This window comes from Diachasma alloeum, unplaced genomic scaffold (assembly GCF_001412515.2).
Source record: "Diachasma alloeum isolate Michigan unplaced genomic scaffold, Dall2.0 Dall_scaffold_00879, whole genome shotgun sequence".
NCBI lineage: Eukaryota > Metazoa > Arthropoda > Insecta > Hymenoptera > Braconidae > Diachasma > Diachasma alloeum.
In genome coordinates this window covers 209131-229370 of record NW_021681000.1, presented here as the reverse complement: position 1 = coordinate 229370, position 20240 = coordinate 209131, and the positions used below count along the sequence as shown (strand labels likewise).

The 20240-nt window shown below is 36.5% G+C and overlaps 1 protein-coding gene across 1 annotated transcript in view; it reads left to right on the top strand.

Moving 5' to 3' along the window:
* Positions 1-20240, top strand: part of LOC107045119 (aryl hydrocarbon receptor protein 1) — a 112668-nt gene that overhangs the window by 76782 nt on the left and 15646 nt on the right. The window contains exons 3-4 of the mRNA XM_015267256.2: positions 6245-6363; positions 17873-17962. Coding sequence (XP_015122742.2) covers positions 6245-6363; positions 17873-17962 — 209 coding nt within the window. The remainder of the gene's footprint in view (positions 1-6244; positions 6364-17872; positions 17963-20240) is intronic.

Genomic DNA, 20240 nt, shown 5'->3' with positions numbered 1-20240 from the left:
TTATGAAGTACTAATTAATATTACAGTTTTGATGAATCAATGAAATGAAATGAAATAAAATAAAATAAATCATTATTGAATTCATTGAAAGAATAATTGATGGATAATAATTACATTGCAAATGATTAAATTTTCAGTATTTTCCCCAATGATTTCCATCACCTCTCGACATCAATCATAATCATCCGTCACTTGGCATAATGGAGAGCTTTTCTATTTCAATAATTTCACCGTCACCACTTGATGAATGGAATTTAATTACCCCGAGTTAATGAAATATTCCACTTCTCTCCTTTGTTTTATTTATGAATAAATACTTCACGAGTGAAGCCCGAGGTGTCCTCCATATTGTTGAGGACAGGAGACGAGGGTTCGTCGGGGTTGTTGCGCAATCAGAGATTGTATCGTTTGTTACAGGGATAGGGCGGAGTCGTGGGCTCGCTTGCCCATTATCAGTGTGCCGGGCGAATTACTTTATACACTAGTACTACATACACTTTCAGTCTCTCCCTACCTCGCCTCTCCCCCCTTTTTTGTGGCGATGCATAAAAGAAATTAGAGGACAAGAGAAAAACAAGTTGATGCGTTGGACAAATGCGTTGATGTTGATTTTAAGGAGAATTTTTTATGGGGGAGAGAGAGAACTAGAGCAAGAACTGGGTGAGAATTTATTTCAGGGAGAAATTTGAGAGCTCGAAGAGAGGTATATTGAATCATTACAATTTTACTGTCCGAAATTTCGAGATATTTCCGAAAAAAATAGAACAGATATTGAGAGAGACAAAATCGTAATACAGAATTAACATTATTTTATTATGTATAAAATCACGTAACTGTCTTGTACAATTTTTCAAATATTTTGTAAATCAGTTATCAACTTCGCAAGAATGATGATGATTTGATCAATCGAAAAATGAAATTCAGATATTTAGAATTAATGGTTTAATTGAAAATGAGGAACTATTTTCAAATTTAAATTTAAAAAAATAAGGAGCTGTGATTAATCAATGGTAACTTTCTTTCAAAATTACTCAGTAACAATTTTCGCCGATCCCTGCAGACATTTCAAAAATACTAACGGAACAGATGGGAATTTAACGAAGATTGCAAAAATTCCTATCGAAACCATTTTCGTAGAATTTCAAGAGCTACAACAAAATTTGTTGTAAAAATCTCGGTGCCTTTTAAATTCTGAAATACTTTATTCCTCTTCTGAACTCTGCGTTGTTTTCCGTCAACTTTCTGATTAAATAAATAGAGATATTTTTCCAAATCCGTAACATTTTCACAGGGAATAATCTCGTTCCTCAAAATATTAATGAATTTCATGCATGAAACTCCGGAATAGAAAAACCATAATGTGTGTAATCTGCAGAGGCATGCATAATGCCCGACCTTGCGAGAGGTAGGAGGAGCCTCGAACCCTCGTCTTTATTCTACCTTCCAACGTTAAAATGCAAGACCAATATGCCACTTCATATTTCCATCATCCTGAATGCTGTGTATTTACGGAATGATAGAAAACTGGCGCCTCGGACGAGACTCGCTGCTCCAATCACGGCTGTTGATCGCTGGAGCTTGATTTCAAGGTGAAGGGATCGATTTTGTGTCTGAGGGCAGCCGGTGTTTTCCACTTGTTCTTCGTCTGATTAATCGGGGACGTCAGGCCCCGGCCTTTGAGGCGAATTCAAATTTCACAAGAGTTTAGGAAAATTATGCAGAGCAATTTTTTTTTTGTGACAAGAAATAAAATCATTTGACGAGTTCCGTCAGTTTTTCAATAAAAAAATACGGATTTTTAATTTTTTCGAAGTTTTTGTGATGAATCTATGATGTAACTGATAAAAAAGCATTAGCTCATTATTATTGATGATAATTTTATCCAAAAAAAATATCGACCCCAAAGATTTTTATTGCTTTTTTGTAAAAAATAATAAATATTAGAAATGAATATCAGAAATAAACATTAATGTATCAAAATAATAGACAAATTCTTAGTAAAATGTGATCTTAACATATAGTAAACAAATACCGAATCTCAACATCAACACCAAGAACCAAAAATATTTGTATAACGTAAAACACACCTGATGTTCATACATGTATATATGTATATATAAATATACATTTACTTTTACAGCTTTATAAACCTGTAGGTTTCCGCAAGCTTAAATAAAAAAAAAAAAAAAANTTTTTGTGACAAGAAATAAAATCATTTGACGAGTTCCGTCAGTTTTTCAATAAAAAAATACGGATTTTTAATTTTTTCGAAGTTTTTGTGATGAATCTATGATGTAACTGATAAAAAAGCATTAGCTCATTATTATTGATGATAATTTTATCCAAAAAAAATATCGACCCCAAAGATTTTTATTGCTTTTTTGTAAAAAATAATAAATATTAGAAATGAATATCAGAAATAAACATTAATGTATCAAAATAATAGACAAATTCTTAGTAAAATGTGATCTTAACATATAGTAAACAAATACCGAATCTCAACATCAACACCAAGAACCAAAAATATTTGTATAACGTAAAACACACCTGATGTTCATACATGTATATATGTATATATAAATATACATTACTTTTACAGCTTTATAAACCGCAAGCTTAAATAAAAAAAAAAAAAGAAATAAACATTATAAAAACAAATCGTTTAGAGCAAAAAATCCAATAATTTTTTGGACACGTTAATGAATTTTCCAATTACTCGAGTCAATTCACAATCCAGTCATGAATAATTTAATTATTAATAATCATTCTATTTTTTCTCTAATTATTTTGTACCTCTACTCTTCAAATAATCATTAAACAACGTTTTTCGACAAAAATCAATTCAGAATTAGTTTTCCCTATTTTCTCCCACGAAATTATCATTTCCCACTCAAACAATGATCTAAACCCACCCGACGATTAAATAAACTCGTCACCGAGGACAGCCGCAAGCCGAAACCCCAACACACGTGCACACGTTAAATACAAGACGGCGAGAGGGGGCTGACAGTATACGCAATAACCTAAACGCATTAATCATCGTTCGATCGTGTAACGATGGCTGAGATAATCGCTGATGGGTCTCCCGGTGCGGTTGACCATTCAATCGACTACCCGTCGCAATGCGCAACGCAGAATCAACGAGTCATTGTGACAGAGTGGGCCGGCATGGGGGGGAAAAGAGGAGCCTAATAGACACGTAGATCGGGGAGATTCAAGAGTCATCTTATTTACCTTTGTGTCTGAATAAACGAATGAACGGCGATTGGTAATATAAGTGACGGGGTGAGCGTGCAACAGTTTGAGTTAATTATTTTGTTATCGAAGAGATTGAGAAATGAGTTGATCCATTTTTTATTTCAATTTATTTTGTACCGCACGGGAAAAAATTGATTTTTTTTCGATTCAGTAATAATTTTTATTAATTAATTTTCAAATTTTTAATTAGTGCGGTACTGAAATTAATTATTAATGAGTATTGATTGGAATTTGTTAATCGCGGTAATTACGAAAATTAGTTTCATCTGCGTTATTAGTTTTATTGAGAGAATTTAATTTTTTAATTTTTATTTCAATAATTTTTTTATCGCATGCGAAAAAATTGAAATATTTTTTGTTCCATTCGATAATGAATTTTCATTAATTAATTTTCTTTTTTTTAATGAGTGCAACGCTGAAATTAATCATTTTTGTAATTAATTCTGCAAAGGGTTTTTTAATAAGATAGATTTTTATTTTTTTGTTCATGGCCATCATGAATTTGAAGTTTATATTAATTAAATTACTAATTATAATTTATTAATTGCAATTCATTAATTCATATATTAATGAGGATGACTGAAGTGGTAATAACGAAAATTGAATTGTTTAACGATGAATTTGATTTTTTTAATCATAGTAAGACGTTCATTCAAATAAAAATATTGACATTTGTCATGTTTACAATGTTGACAACAACATAATGTATAGACCCGACGAAACGAGTCGCGTGGCACACGCGTGTACCGAACGTATTCGTCGCGTGCCAGTCCCGGTCACTTTTACGAGCATCAACCCCGAGTGCTCTCCTCCACGCATCGCTAAACTCCTAAACACTTTAAAACCTCATCGAACCTCATGACCACCAATCACCGGCATTTGCGGCACTATATTTCCGTGTAATGATCCATTACCGAACAAACATGGATTGTTCATCTTTTAACCGTAAACCCCATAAATCAACGGAGCTAAAAATAAATCAAGCAGTTCAACATTATCAACCGATAATTTTCTAATTCATTCAGTAATGTTTCTTCCTGCCAAATTATTCAATTCATAACGTAAAATAATCCTTAAAATTAATGGAATGGCGTGAAGATGAATAGTCATCTAAATATATGGAAATAAAATTGTGCAAGATTCTCAAACTTAATTCTTCAACTTCATAACTCTGTCATAACTCACTCAGAATTCACTCTGTCGCAGCGCCAGTTGATGTGAATGGGATTTTTCTCTTATTCTTCAATAAATCACTGGTCATTGCTGTCTATAACTTGTCTTATCAACTAAAATAATAACTTGATTATAAATAGAATAATAAGAAATTCTATCAAATTCAACTTTTGCTCCTCATGACTGCTGGCATGACTGTTGCTAAAAAAAAAAAAAAAAAAATTCTAAGAAAATTAGAATTTAGAGAGAAAAAAATTTCCGCTTCACCCAGCCGGGAATCGAACCCGGGTCTCCCAGATACGCGCCGGGCACTCTTACCGACTAAGCTACCGGGAACCACAGAAATTCACTCTCAAATTCACCTCAAACACCGCCTAACCTTCTTTAGGCATTAAAAAATCCTAAAAGAATTAGAATTTAGAGAGAAAAAATTTCCGCTTCACCCAGCCGGGAATCGAACCCGGGTCTCCCGGATACGCGCCGGGATCTCTTATTCTTCAATAAATCACTGGTCATTGGTGTCTATAACTTGTCTTATCAACTAAAATAATAACTTGATTATAAATAGAATAATAAGAAATTCTATCAAATTCAATTTTTGCTCCTCATGACTGCTGGCATGACTGTTGCCCAGCGCATCACCTCCACTCACGAAAATGGCGCACCTGCCTGTCGCGGCTTCATACGCCCGGCATAATTAAACTCCACGGCACCAAACGCACCACTAAATAATGAAATTACGTCGGTACGTAGCATTAAAATGAACATCAAAACGCAGACCATCTCATTTCACCGCCGAAATAATTGGTTATGAGGGATAAAAATGCCCTGGCACTGGTGTTATAAACTCCAAAGGATCTTTTAAACGATTGATTAATTTTAATGAATGGGGATTAAACGATGGCTCCCCGCATTCCCGCGGCTTAATCAATAATTCAATTATTGTTGAACGAGGACATTCATTTTTATGAGATGCACCGAAAGTCGGACGCCTTGAATTAACTGAATTCGAGGACAAAATTGCACTCCCCAAAGTAATTAAATTAAAAATCAATTCAACGTAAATTAATCCAAAAATTTATTCATCATTATTATTATCATTGTTACAACAATTATTTAATTATTAACATAATTAAATTGCATATGTAAATGCATCAGGAAGTAAATGGTTAGAAAATAACTTGAATTTTTTATTCAAAGAAAATATTTTTATTCACGAAAAAAAATGAGTATTTCAATTCGAAGATGATTTTTTTGTATCAGGCCGGGTTGTAGCAAGGCCTCTTAAGTTTAATATAAGGGTCAGGCACTAAGTGTCAGAATGTCAGGGTCAAAACCCTCTAAAAGTATGACCCTCATTGCCTGACACCCACTTTTTTTATTTTTATATTCTGACCCTCATTCCTTCACCTTTACATTCAGGCCCTCAGTTTTTGACTCTAATATTCCGACCCTCATTTTTTAACCTCCACTTTTTGGCCCTTATATTCTCACACTTAGTGTCTGACCCTTACATTACCCTTGAGAGCGCTCCGTACAGCCCGGGCTGACACGAAGCAATCAGCCCCGAATTGAAACGCCCATCCCCCATTCGAGTATAAAATATGCTTGAACCAAGAATAATCTACTTGAATCGCTCTATATTATAAATAAGCGTGATGAAGGTCGGATTAAAGGTCACAAGGGTCAGAATAAGGATTATGAGGGTCACATGGGAGTCGGCGAGCGGAGCGAGTATATTTCATACTTGTCAAGTATATTTTTTCCATGTTCGAACAACAAATAAATAACAAACTGTAATTTTTCGTTGCAGTTGTAATGCACAAAGATAAAGAGGAAAATTCTCACCGAGACACTCACTACCGTGCGCGGGAAATGGCGGCGCTAGCAGCCTACGATCATCACCACCTCGACGGAGAGATGTTCCTCCAAGTGAGTAGAAACCAAACAAACCTCAAATTATGAATTCCAGTAGTTCAACCGCCACTCAATCAGCCCATCACGGTTACCCATCCCCACGCAGTCGTTGGATATTTCACGCAAGAAAATACTCGAGTTCATCAATCTCGGCGATGGGAGGGGGCGGGGGGCAGAGGGGAGGGGACGGGGTAAAGCTCACGCCGTCATCAGCGATTGATCGATGAACCGCAATCAGTTTCGTTGGAATCGAGACAGCCGTACGATCGCTCGTACACCTCTCACTCTTGGTTTCCTGCCTCACTTTTTATTCCTCCTCCCCTTTCTACTCGTGTTACGCATCATCGAATCAGAACGGGAGCTCGGGGTGGCGTCACGCAAACGATATGATTGGCTGTGACTGTTCAATGTAGTCGTTGGGAAAATGAAAATACGTAGTTGAGGGGTTCAATTAGGGATGTGCATTCATTTTGTGATACGATGCCGGTTGTGATAATTTTTGTCACCAGATTATGATCGCGTTGACATATGACCGTCTTGTTCTAACTACATAAACCGCGATGAAATTCCTCAATTTTACAACATTTTTTGTGACACAAATATTATGTAATAAAAAAAATTATGAAAAAAAAATATGAAGTCACATGACTGTCATCTAACAATTATTTTCATATCCAAAGTTTCAACTGCTTCTAATATTCAATTATCGAAAATTTCACGTCAATTAATTTTTTCAATTTTCTTTATTCATTATTAAATTTTCTCCGTTATGATACTCTGGTGTTTGATACTTATTAAATAAAATTCTTCAATTAAAATTCATTAAAATTATAAATAATTTATGACTTCATAATTACATAATATGAAATTAAATTGAGATTGTTGAATTTTAGTGATAATTAAAAATAATTTGGTGTTTCAATATTTAAAAAGAGATAAATAATTCTCTTTCTTGATTTTCATGTCATGAATTTAGTGAATCCGTTCATCTGATTTGCGGAATTGGGCTAGGTACATAAATATGTATACAAATATTATTTTCGATGTTGGAAAAAGTGATATATCCATTACTGGCCGAAGCGTCTGTATGAAACACAGTATTTCGAGGTGTCTGTTCCCCCGAAGTATAGAAGGATAACCGGATTAATGATGGTGTATCATGCGATGTTATTACGCTCTTGTACTTGGGATTTAGGTACTAGGTATAGCCATCCAGACTGTTGCCATTGGCTTTACATACTGAGTCCCTCAGACGGGATAGATCGAATTGCAGTGTTTCCACGTACACTTGACATACTGAGTTACATTCATACAGGGATAAATAGCGAGGTTAGTAATCAATTGAGGGTTTTAATTAGTCAACAGTTTTATACAGTTCCAAAAGGTAAACCCATATCACCAACAGATAAAATATTCCTACGTGAATAGTTGTACTACTCAGGAAAAGACATTAAGTAGGTGGGGGGGCTCAGCCCCCCTCACCGAATCGAATATTAAATTATTACTATTAATAATAACATGATTTATTTGTATTATTATTGATTCATAACGACGAACAAGGAGAAAGTCAGCAGGGGGGGGCAGCCCCCCCGACAATTTATTGATAGATACTCCTTCAATTAAGGTTTCAATTGGTTAAAAGGAAAATGAATTAATTCATTCGTTAATAGGAAAATTGAGTAGGGGGGGCTAGCCCCTCCTGCCGAATGATTACTAGATATTCCTTTAATTAAGGTTTTAATCAGTTAAATGTGAGGGGCGCAGCCCCCCTCCTCCCTTGGAACCGGCAAACGGAGTGAGAAGGGGGCAAAGCAATCAATTCAGATAATAACTAATTACTATTGATGACAATGTGTTGTTTTTACTGTTGTTCATAGGGGGAGGGGGGCTCAGCCCCTATCAAACGAATAATTCATCCTGACTATTACTACTAGTTTATTATCCTCATCATTATTATTTGTTCATAAATACGAACGAAGGGAAACGAGCGAAGCGAGCAGAGAGGGGCACAGCCCCCCCGGGGGGGGTTTGAGATTCGTGAAGCTCATCTGGGGGTTTTACACAATACCACGCATAACCTGGACACAGCTTTTTTGTTAAACACATACAAACAATATTGAATAAATATTTATCAATAAATTGATAAATTTACGAATAAATATTGCAATTTGATGGGGTTGTCTCTAATACTACCTAATTATGATTGAATTACACATAATAACATCCATGAAAAAACAAAATGCAATTCGTCTTGGTCCTTGTTATTCTCCTGCGAATAGTCAGAGAGTAGTGGCGGCCCGACATGTCATAAACCGAATTTACAATCCCGCACCGTAAACTTTATGAGTACTTGATATCCCACATATTTCCAACATCAGGGTCTCCATGCACCTTTCCAGTCTCGTCAGAAATGGCGCAGAGAATGGAGTTATTCACCATCAGCCCTCCGCGTCTGTACATCGAGTCAGCGCAGAAATGAAGAAGAAAAAAAATGATGAAAGAATGAATAGCGAGTAGAGGAGAATGAACGAAGAATTTCACCGGTGAGTTCGCGGAACTCTCGAATTATTTATACGGGGGATCGAAGCGAGAGAACGAGTGGTGAAAAAAATGAGAGAGGGGCAAGGAGGCCCCGAACTTCGACCGTACCTTGATTTCCATAAATCAATAGGGCCAGGAGTAACATCGCTCGGGCTTCTTTTGGCCGTGCGGCGTACAGCGGTCGTTACCGCCACACAGACCACTGCACACTTTTCGCTACCTTCTTGATGGATCGCCTCATATGCATTTTTCGAACAAATTGCCAACGTCGCTCCGTAATCGCTCGAACCAGGGCTTATCAAGAACGATTTCTGTATTTTAAGTTTTTCTGTTCTCAATCATTAGTTCATATGCGGACTGATGTAATTGGGACGCTAACGATCAATAAGATTCCATGTTTATTCTTACGAGAACGATCGCGCGCTTGAGCGCGCGTGTTAAAGACAAATCGTGACACGAAAACCGAAAGCCGATCGAAGTCGAACACGTGCGGGCGGATCCGAATGTTCGACCAATGAAATTCGAGGAATGAGCGTTACGACAGCTTACGGCTTATGTTCTTTTTAGAATAGGATACTTTTGAGAGTTCTGAATAGCCCGTCGCTTAAATAGTTGGAATCAACGTTCACCCGGCTAAAAAATTCGATTTTGGCGAAAGTCGACTTTCCCTCTGAAAAAACGGAAAATCTGACCCTTTAAAAATCTGAAAAAAAAACTTTTTCAATTTTCATTTTTTCCACATACTTTTGAAAGTTTTGAATAGCCCGTCGCTTAAATAGTTGGAATCAACGTTCACCCGGCTAAAAAATTCGATTTTGGCGAAAGTCGACTTTCCCCCTGGAAAAACGGAAAATCTGACCCTTTGAAAATTTGAAAAAAAAGAGAAGTTTTCTGAGAGAGAAATTTTCCAGCAGGATGAGATTCTCTTATCCCGCGAGAATTTTTAAGCGTTCTCAAGACTAGAAATGATGAAAAGAGCTGAAATTTTGGACAGTTCGTTCTCATTAAGCCCTCTAATCCGACGGAATTTCAGATTTTTCGGAATTACGTTAGCCACTTGATTACTCAATTTTCTAAAAATTGACCACCGGGAATTTTTGCGGGAATTGTTGCGTTTCAGACCATTCTACATAATGTCAAATCAAAATTAGAGAAAATGAAAATCAAAGGATTGCAATGCCTCCATTCGGAAGCAGAAAGTAACCAAATAAAAAAAGACTTCATCACCACCGACACCCTGAAACATCAATTCAAAACACATGCAACAACAACCGACATGTTTATCCAATCCGTAAACCGACCCCACCGATACACGACGCGAATGAGAGTGGGTAAAAACGTCGGAGAAGGATCGGTGTTTTGTAGGTGAGGTAAAAGGAGCTCACGCGATCAATACAGAAAGGACTAGCGGTGCCAGAACCCAAGGCGAGCCCCCTCCCCGCACCAACCTAACCTCATATCATCCCGAGCCCCCCTTTCCCCTCCCCCGCCCCCCTTCGCAGCCAACCTAGTCTTTGCTCTACGAATCCCAAGCACAACCGCCCTGACTCACCCTTCCAGCCCCCCTCCCTCCCCCTCTTCCTCCTCCCCCCCTCCCATCACTCTTCACCCTCCGTCCACACACCGCTGTCTACCTTCAGCGAAACGGAATTCCGTTTCGCCGCTCCAACCCCCGTGAAGAGTCGACCTGATTCCTTCCCCACTCCGGTTGTTCATCAACGTTGAAATCTACTCGACCCCAGAATTTTCCACATCAAGAATAAAAATATGAAAATAGGGGGAACAAGAGGACGGAATGAACGCGAGGGTGGAACGCGATTTTTCGGTTCTGTTGGGAATTTTTTGAAATTTTTTTTAGTCTACCCTGAGGTGGATATCTTTAATGATATCTTTAATGAGAATGGAGACTCTAGTATAGGGCATATGAAACTGGAAAAAATTGTTGTTAATGTCACGTGCAGCAATTACGAGCTCTTCACTTTCATTGTCATCTTCACTATTTTGAGCTATTCTTTTTGCTGCTAGACTAGTGTTTGTTATTTCCATAGTATTCATGAGTCCTGTAACTGGCTTCGGCTGTCTTGACTTGAATAAACAAGAAATAAATAAAATTAAGCAGTGGTTGCACTTGAATTCTCAATGTTGTTAATTTGAATTCAGTTTAAGATGAAATCGTTCAAGGAATCTCTCATTCAGGCTGGAAATTCCGGATAATCGGGTTTTCCATGTTAGATTTGTCACTGGTATTTCAATAACATCTAGAATTTTCAAATTCAGTCCTGAAATTCAACGTCACATCCAACTGAATTTTCAGTGAACCGCAAATTCAGGGAAATTGTTGCTTGAATTTTCAAATTGTTTCATCATTTTCATTATCATGTGGATCTGAAAATTGCAATTCCCTTGAATACTTCAGAGTTTAACTGATTTATCAATAACAAAATACATAAAAATTTCGTGTGAATGAGTGATTGTTACTAATTTCAAGATATTTTACCTGAAATTTCAGGAGTAATTTTCTGACAGTGTGTGAGAAAAAGGGAAAGTGAGGTGGAGGAAATGCGAGGGGCGGGGGGGAGCGGCAGGGGGAGGGGGAGGGTTGGAGAAAAAATTAGTGAGGCGTGCAAGCCATGAAATTAAGCCGCGTGCGGCCCGCGTATATCGTGAACAAAGCCAAATGCAGGATCCCGAACAGCGAGCCCAGACATGCAAGCTATCAGCAACAAGTGAGAGCACCCCTGGGTGCTGGGTGCACGGAATAAGGACCTTGATTCGCAGCGATGAAAACATTGAGGATGAGAGGGTTCAGTGGGGTTTTTCGATGATGAGGATGAGGTGGTCGGAATGGACGATTGGGAACTTCGGGGAGGGGACGGAATATTGCGACTGTTTCTGCTCAGTTCCTCGGCGAATTTTTGTCGGGGATAGCCACATCCACAAATTATAATTACCGTTGAATTATTAAGTAGTCAATTCGTTAATATCACTCTTAAATTTTCATTATTGAAGGAATCGTCAATTTAAATAGCAAAATTTTGAATTATTCATTAATCAGGAAAACTTAATGGAAAATTGAATATTGAGTATCAAATTTCACTGAATTCTCAATCAATTGTAAATCAAGAGTACATTTACCTGAATTTTTCTAGAATAATTGAAAACAAATTTAGTTTCCATTCCTGGGAATTCCTTCAAATTTCAGTGGAACTGTAATACGAGGGAAATTTCCAAGAAGTGTCACCAAAATTGTTTAACACTATATCGCTTATCTAATAAGTGAAGATGAAGTTCTTTGGCAAGTTGTGGATTTTTTAAAGGAGAAGAAAAAGGAATTTTCCCTACAAATAAAATGTTTTTTGCATTGTCATCAAAATTTTTAAAAAACGTATCAAATATTCTTGTAGACCAAAACGAATAAAATTCATCCAACGGTTCCGATGCCCATCGCAAATGAATGTAGATGCCCGTCATACTGCACCTGATGCAGTGACGTTAGCCTTCAACCTCGTTATCGCTAGCTGCACACGCACACTCGCTGCCTGGAGCCGAGCCCAGCAGCCTGGGATAATCCCCTCGCAGGTGTCTTGAACCTGACAGAATACCGTGGCACAAGTTTAACCGTTGGCACGCACGTCCTCTCAGTCGTACCCACGAGTTACGCAACAAACGATGACAACACACATGCCGGCCTTTTCGATACACTCGCTCTCTCTTCCTCCTTCTCCACCTGAATCGGACAGGCGTCGCGTGCCGTCATCGCACGATCAAGCCCGACAATCGTTTCGACGCGATAAGTCTCAAACGCCTAGACTCAACGGTCATGCGATACCCGAGTTTAAATCCAGGCTCAGTTTTTTCGGACATTTGTAGCTGATGATGTGGGAAATTTATGGGGATTCAGTTGAAGCCCCATGAATTTTTCAATTGGGATGTGACAATTTTCAATGCTGGGACTTTGACCCCGCCACTGAGAGCAGAAATTATTTCTGCAGATAATAAATTATTCGGGGAGAGAAATCTCTAGAAAAATTCGAGGGCTAACATGCGGAAAAGGGCGCAGAGAAGGCACTGGAAATTTTATTGAATTTTTCTCGTGCTAACATGGAGTTTTCTCCCGTCTGCCCACAGCAAAAATTAATGTCTGAATTGTATACACCTTTTGTAGACATTTTTCAAACACTAAACACCTCTGAATAAAATGAAAATGTGTCTGACGTTCAGACGAACAGGTGCCCGAACATCTTAATTCATTGAAATTCAGACAATTTTTCATTTTATTTAAGATACAATACAAAAGGTGTGTGCAATTCTAAACATTAGTTTTTGCTGTGCTCCACGTCACTCTTCGATACGCGACAGTTTCTACACTGATGATCAAAAATTATCATCTAAAATTTAATAATCATCTTTAATTTTCACCAATAAATTTTCGAATTACAGTATTCCTTTACACAGATTTTTCTGGAATTTTTAAGACTAATCGCAGTTCGATAGTACAAATGGTCTGAATATGCATCTGACATCGAATTCAGTTCTGTATTGTTTATGAATTGAAAAAAAATATTAAAAATAACATGAAAAACAAAATCGAGGCTCATTGTGTTGACAATTTTTTCTATTTCATGGGGAAATTGTTAGAATTTTAATGTTTACAACAGTACAAAAGATAATGAATTTTTATTAATCACGGAAAGGGTCCCAAACATCTTAATTCATTGAAATTCAGACAATTTTTCATTTTATTTAAGATACAATACAAAAGGTGTGTGCAATTCTAAACATTAGTTTTTGCTGTGCTCCACGTCACTCTTCGATACGCGACAGTTTCTACACTGATGATCAAAAATTATCATCTAAAATTTAATAATCATCTTTAATTTTCACCAATAAATTTTCGAATTACAGTATTCCTTTACACAGATTTTTCTGGAATTAATTTTCCTCAAGTAAATCGTTTCCACTAAGCTTATTGGAGCTTTAATGATAGCTAAAATAAGTAATGTGAATTGCAAAAAAATAGCGGATATCGTTTCTTAGAAGTGGATTTGAAGGCGCTCAATTAGTCTTCTGAGATAATTATAGAATTTAGAAGGTGGGGGGATGCAGTTGAGTGCAGGTGAGGAGTAAAGGATTATTAAGAGCTTGCAGCGGGACACGCAAATACGTTTGAATTCACTTGGGAGGCACGCGACTTTGTGCTTCAGTGAGTTCGGTATGTGGGATTGAAGTAGTATAAACATAACTCAAATTTTGAAGATTAAAATCTGCAATAAATTCCAAACGGAGAGCAATATAACTAGAGACATTTTACTTAAGTTTGTGCTCAATCGACAGTTCAGTACCATTAACATAATTAATTTATAACTATGCCCAGCTACCGTTTTGTCTTATGAGAAAATGAACTTTTCGAGATGAGGGAAAAGATTAAAATCTCAGAAAAAAATGGCAGACCCAATATGAAAATTATAGTCGGTGTCAAAATTTGCCATAAATAATTTATGTTTCCGGATGCCGCGAAATGGCGTGTTGTGTGAAAGTGACAGCGTTGCGTTCGTTAAATTCATTGCCATGGCATGAAGAGGAAAATAGTTGCAAATGTACAGACGAGAGACTATTGTTTAAACAAATGATTGAAGGAAAATTCTGATGAATTATTTTCTTACACTCATCAAAATTAGCATTCACATATTTTATTTATTGATGTATTAATTAATTAATTAATTAATTAATTAATTAACCAAATTAATAACTTCATTATTCATTGAATTTATTATTAGTTTAATAAAAATTAATAATTAATAAATAAAATAATAAATTAATAAATAATTAATGATTATTATTAATAATAATTAATGTTATTATTCTGTTATTATTAATTAATTAATGAATTATGATTAATTATTATTAAATAAATAAACCTATTTATTTATTTGTTTATTAATTAATTAGTAATAATTAATCATAATTAATTAATAAACAAATAAATAAATAGGTTTATTTATTTATTTCCAGAAAATTATCACTGAAAAAAATATTTTTTATGCATTTTAATTTTATATTTCCCCGTCATACTGAACTCCTCAACTGGAATTTATCCAAACTGTTTCAACGGATGAAACAAGCTGAAGCTGTAAAATTTAGGACCGATGACTCGAAAGGAAATGTCGAATTTTTTCATGATTGTTGAGCGACAATAAATTCAATTCATCTTGCACCTCGAGAGGAAAATTATCGGCCATGTCAGGGGGTTGGTAGTGCTCCCCGGATCTCCGACAAATCGCATTAAGCAATTGGAAGGGGAACGGGAGAGCAAATACACCGGGGAATTCAACCCCTCTGACGCAATCCCCAATGGGACAGCCGCGGCCAATCCAGATGCTGCAGCAGCGCATGCGGAGACAACTTCTCAACTTCCATTTTACATGCAGAAGGAGAGAAAGAAATGAAGTCCCAATATTGAAGAGCACGCGGGTTTAAATTGAAATGGAGATGTCGCGATTGGAAGGAACAGCCCATTCTTTTGATTCAACTGAAGTTCAGTTTATTAAGATAAACTATTTCTCTGGGTATGGCACAGTGACATACATAAATGGAAATTTCGTAAATTGCAAGTTAATTGTAAAAGTGTTATCTGACTCCAAATGTCAGTTTAATTATCCCCCGATGGAAAATTTCAGTAAATATAATCTTGAATTGTCAATCAATTGAAAATTCAGCGGAATTTAACACTAAATATTCATTTTTTCGTAGAAAATTCTAGTCTATTCTAGGTTGAGAAATTCCTGTCTTAATGCTGCTTAAAAATTCGGAATTTTCTCTGAAATCTGGGCACCTGTTCGTCTGAAATTCAGACACATTTTCATTTTATTCAGACGTTTTTTAGTGTTTGAAAAAGATCTACAGAAGGTGCGTGAAATTCAGACATTCGTTTTTGCTGTGTTGTTTACCACCAATTCGACCAATACTTTTCCCTCGCGACTTGTCCTTCCTTTCGCGTAGGAAATAAAAATCAGCCGTAAAATTAACGAAGCAAAAATGTAAAAACATCTCCCCCCCTCATATTTGAAAACCATAAACCGAGTGTTTTCCAGTGCCTGGCACAGCCCTCTCCAAGGTGTAATAAAACAAAAACAATACGTTCAAGCTTAAAAGGTATTTGAGTTGTGCGGTAGAAACAGCTAACGGGCCAATAAGCTTTGAATCCCGTTAAAACTAGAGCGGATATTTCGGTTGGGGGCTGTTGCAATCTCATCCCTGCTACCCCTGGCTGTTTGTTTTAACGATAGAATTTACTATCGGCTGGGCCGATAAATGAGAAAACTTTGTTTTCCCAGATGCTACTGGGGAGAGGTATTTCATCGCATGTGTTGTGGGATATACCCATTCCCCTTTTCAAGTGGAGAGAAATAAAACGGAAATTGTTTGTTACAATTTCGATGTTTGGTACGATCTCCTGATAAAGATAAAGCAATACAATTGTTTACTTTAATCTAAAACTACATTTCATCAATCATGATTCTTCCTCTCGATAAAAACTAAATCCAATATTTTTTTTTTTCTTCTTCTTCTTCTTCTTTTGGTACCGTGGATCCGCGGTTTTGACGTGTCAACGACATCTCGGGGGGGTTCGTGACGAATTTCATGTATCGTAAACATTTTTCTTCGCACGAATCACTCGATACATTGAAGAAGAAATGAAGAGAAAAATGGGGGAAAAGAGGGAATGAAGATCGATTGGGTTGGGGGCTCGATGTGGCGTGACGTTGGGAGTCCTCGGGGGCTGGGAGGAGAGTCTTGGCCGGAGCCGGGAGACTCCGTGGGGCTGTGGATTGGTCGGACGATAAACTCGTTGGGGATGATGCCATTCATCATTCTGCGATTTTCAGGGAGGTGAGGAGATCGCTCCGGGAGAAAAGGGTTTGGGGGAATTTATCGCGCGGATTCGAGAGAAATATTCGATAAAAATTACGTATCTTTTCCGTAATGCCGGACACAAATGTTCAGTAAAAATTACGGAATTCACTCACCGATTACGGAATCCACTCAGAAAATTTAAGTGACGGTATCGTAATTTTGCACAGGAGATTTAGATAAAAATGACGGAACGCTCCGGAAAAATTCGGTGACAGTTCTGTAAAATTTCCCGTAAACCACATTTCGCTTCGGTGCATTTAAATTTTCTGTGAGTTTCGTTGAGTTCCGTAATTTTTACTGGATATTTCTCTCCGCGCGGTGGAGGTATCAATGAAATGACTCATTTGAGACTCTATATTTGATTTTTTTTCTTATTCTGAGGGAGTACGAATCAACTTCAGTTGATGCGGTGGGTGGAACAGGGGAAAATGAATTTAAAAAGCAAAAAAAAATTTTTTCATCACTGCGGAAAGTGAAATTTTACGCACGCGCCGCGGAAAACTGTTTCTTGAGCCGTGGGAGGTGTGTAGCGCTCGCCAAAGGAAGAATTACTCTTGAAATTTCGAGTAAAAAATCCCGAAATTTTTATCAACAAATAATTTACATGGAATTTCCATTGATCTTGTTATTGATAAATCAGTCAATGTTCTTGAATATTCAATGAAATTTGATTTTTCAGAAAATCATGAAAACTCAGGCAACTTTTCTTATAAATTTTCAATCTGTTGCTTAATTATCGCGATAGTTTTGAAAATCCAAATTGTCATTGAAAATGAAATGATCATTCATAATGAAAAACCCAATTTTATTGAATTTCCAAGATGAATCACGAACTCCGTGAGCAATTTAGTCTGAAATTGAACTCAAATTCAAAATATTGAAAATTCAAATTCCTCTGTTGCTTAAATTCCAAAAAATTTCCAACAGTGCAAGTGATGAAAAACGCTTTTCCGCACTAGTACCGAAATACCCTAATTCGTACAATAAATTCTATGACAACGATAACATATCTCCCTTCATGTTTTCTTATGAAAATAAAATAATAAAAATCGTCTTCCTTTCTTTTTAGGCATTGAACGGATTCCTGTTGATACTGACTTGCGACGGGGAAGTATTTTTTGCCACGCACAGCATAGAGAGTTATCTAGGATTTCATCAGGTGAGTAAAATGCGAAATAAACAAGCAATGGAAATAAATTTCCTCCTTTTTTATGTTTTCTGTTGTGTTCGGAAATAGAAAAACTTGTATTGAATGTCTCACGTGATGGTTGTGTACAAACGAAAAAAAGAGGAGACGTGGTCGGTTCTTCTGGAGAGGAAGGGTGTGTCCAATTCGATTGGTGAATACAAACTCTCCCCCAGTGTTTCTGGCATTGTCAGTGAAGTTGTGGGGTATTTTATGCTCATCCCTCTCTACCCCTCTGCCAATATCTCTCCGAGGTCTCATTCGTATTCGTAGACACTTTGGGGGATGAAAATTTCCTTCTGGTCGTTCGTTCACACCCAACAGGACCCAGTCACGCCATGTTTGACAGGTTTCAGTGCACGTGTCGCGGGCTGATGCGCGTCAACCGGTGCCAGGAGGCTTTCAAAATGTTCGGATGGGTTATTTTCTTGTTGAAATCATTGTATTGGAATATTTCAACGGAGATATTCGTTTTCGGGGATTTTTCGGTGGGGAAGTTGGAGAAAGGGTCGATCACACGTGCATATCACATTCTAGGCATGTGTTACGATGTTTCAAAATCGCAGGGACGTTTATTTATCGCGCTGATGCGTTTACTTCCTCAGTTTTTATGTTAAAATTGAGAAGACATTTGGTTTTTACGTTTTTCATTGACGAAAACTTCAAATCTGTCCTCGTGACGCAATTCTCAATCGATTGACTTGAATTTTGGTTTACGGATACAGAATATAGGCATAAGTGTGAAAAATAAGGTTTTTTTTGAGTCTTAATTTTTTGGATTTGTGCATTTTTTTCTAACACTTGTTACGGGTGAAAAATATTAAAAAACTGTTCAAAATCGTTGAAATATGAATTTTCTCAGATTTTTTTCATCATTTTCCTCATTATATTCTGAAGAAATAATTCGAATAATCTAAAAAAATTCCTACCTCAATGATTTAAGATGCAATTGAATATTAATCATTTAAAAAAAATTTCATTTCGGCCAGTTTTGAGAAAAAAAAATCCAAAAACTCAAAAAGATGAAAAAAAATTGAATAAAAAATGTATTTAAAAAAATTTAACTTCATTAATTCCTAAAAAATTCGACAATTATTCCACTGATGAATTGTTAATTAATATATCATCAATCTTCGATGCAAATAATATTTGTAAGAAATTAATTTGCACGTGTGACATCCGGTGAAAACAGTTTCTCTCATAATTTTTTGGGTTTTCGTTGATTCACTCGCCTCTGAAATACATTTTGAATTGATTTATACTCTCCTATTTCGACACTCATGAACTAAGGGTCACGAAATCCGCAAAAATGTCGCGTTTGAAACTGCCCAGTGTAACGATAATGGTTGAAGTGAGAGAAAAAAAAACCCTGAGCCACCTGCTAAAAATCCTTATGCCTCGTAATTCACCCTGCGGGTGTCGTTTCAGCGGTGTGACTCTCCTTTACTCTCATACCTCACGCAACAAACATAATAAAAAATATATAAATAAGGAGATAAAAGTGAACTCAACATCTTCGGCTTTATTTTTATTGTAATTTTTCTTCTTTAAGCTGAAAGCAAGTGGATAAAGGAGTACATAATTCAAGGTATTAAGTAGTAAGTCGTAAAAAGGGGTGACGAGTGCTCGCATATTTCACTCATTTTTACATATCTGAGTTGACGGAAGTGGAGATTATTCCATTTGAGCTATTTTTTAAAAGTCAATGAAATTATTATCCTCGTGGTTTTATATTTTTCGTCTGAATCAAGACGTGTATATTTTTTGAGGATTAAATTTTTTTGATTCATTTTTTAATTGCCAATTAATTCTATTTTCATATTGCCAGTAAGAAATAATGAAATAAAACCCCAAATATCAAATACATTTCTCATTTATATAAATGAAAAAAATATAAAAATATAAAATATTTATATAAATAAAAAAATGCACTGATTCAAGTCGATTTTCGGCTTGATTGAAGTCAATTTTGTGGCTTGACTCAAAGTGATTCTAGGGAGTTATACATGAGGTCGTACAATCGACTTGAATCAAGCGTAAATTCGACTTGAATCAAACCGATGTGCATCTCTCTGAGTCAGACTCGATTCATGCCGCCGATCCGCCATGAGGTAAGTCGATTCCCGGCATAATTCAGTCCGACCTGATTCAAACTGATTTTCCAATTTGATTCAGGCCTATTTTTTCGAGTAATTGTTTGATATTCACTTCGAAATTCGCAAAAATCGCGCAAAAATTCGATCTTCCGTGT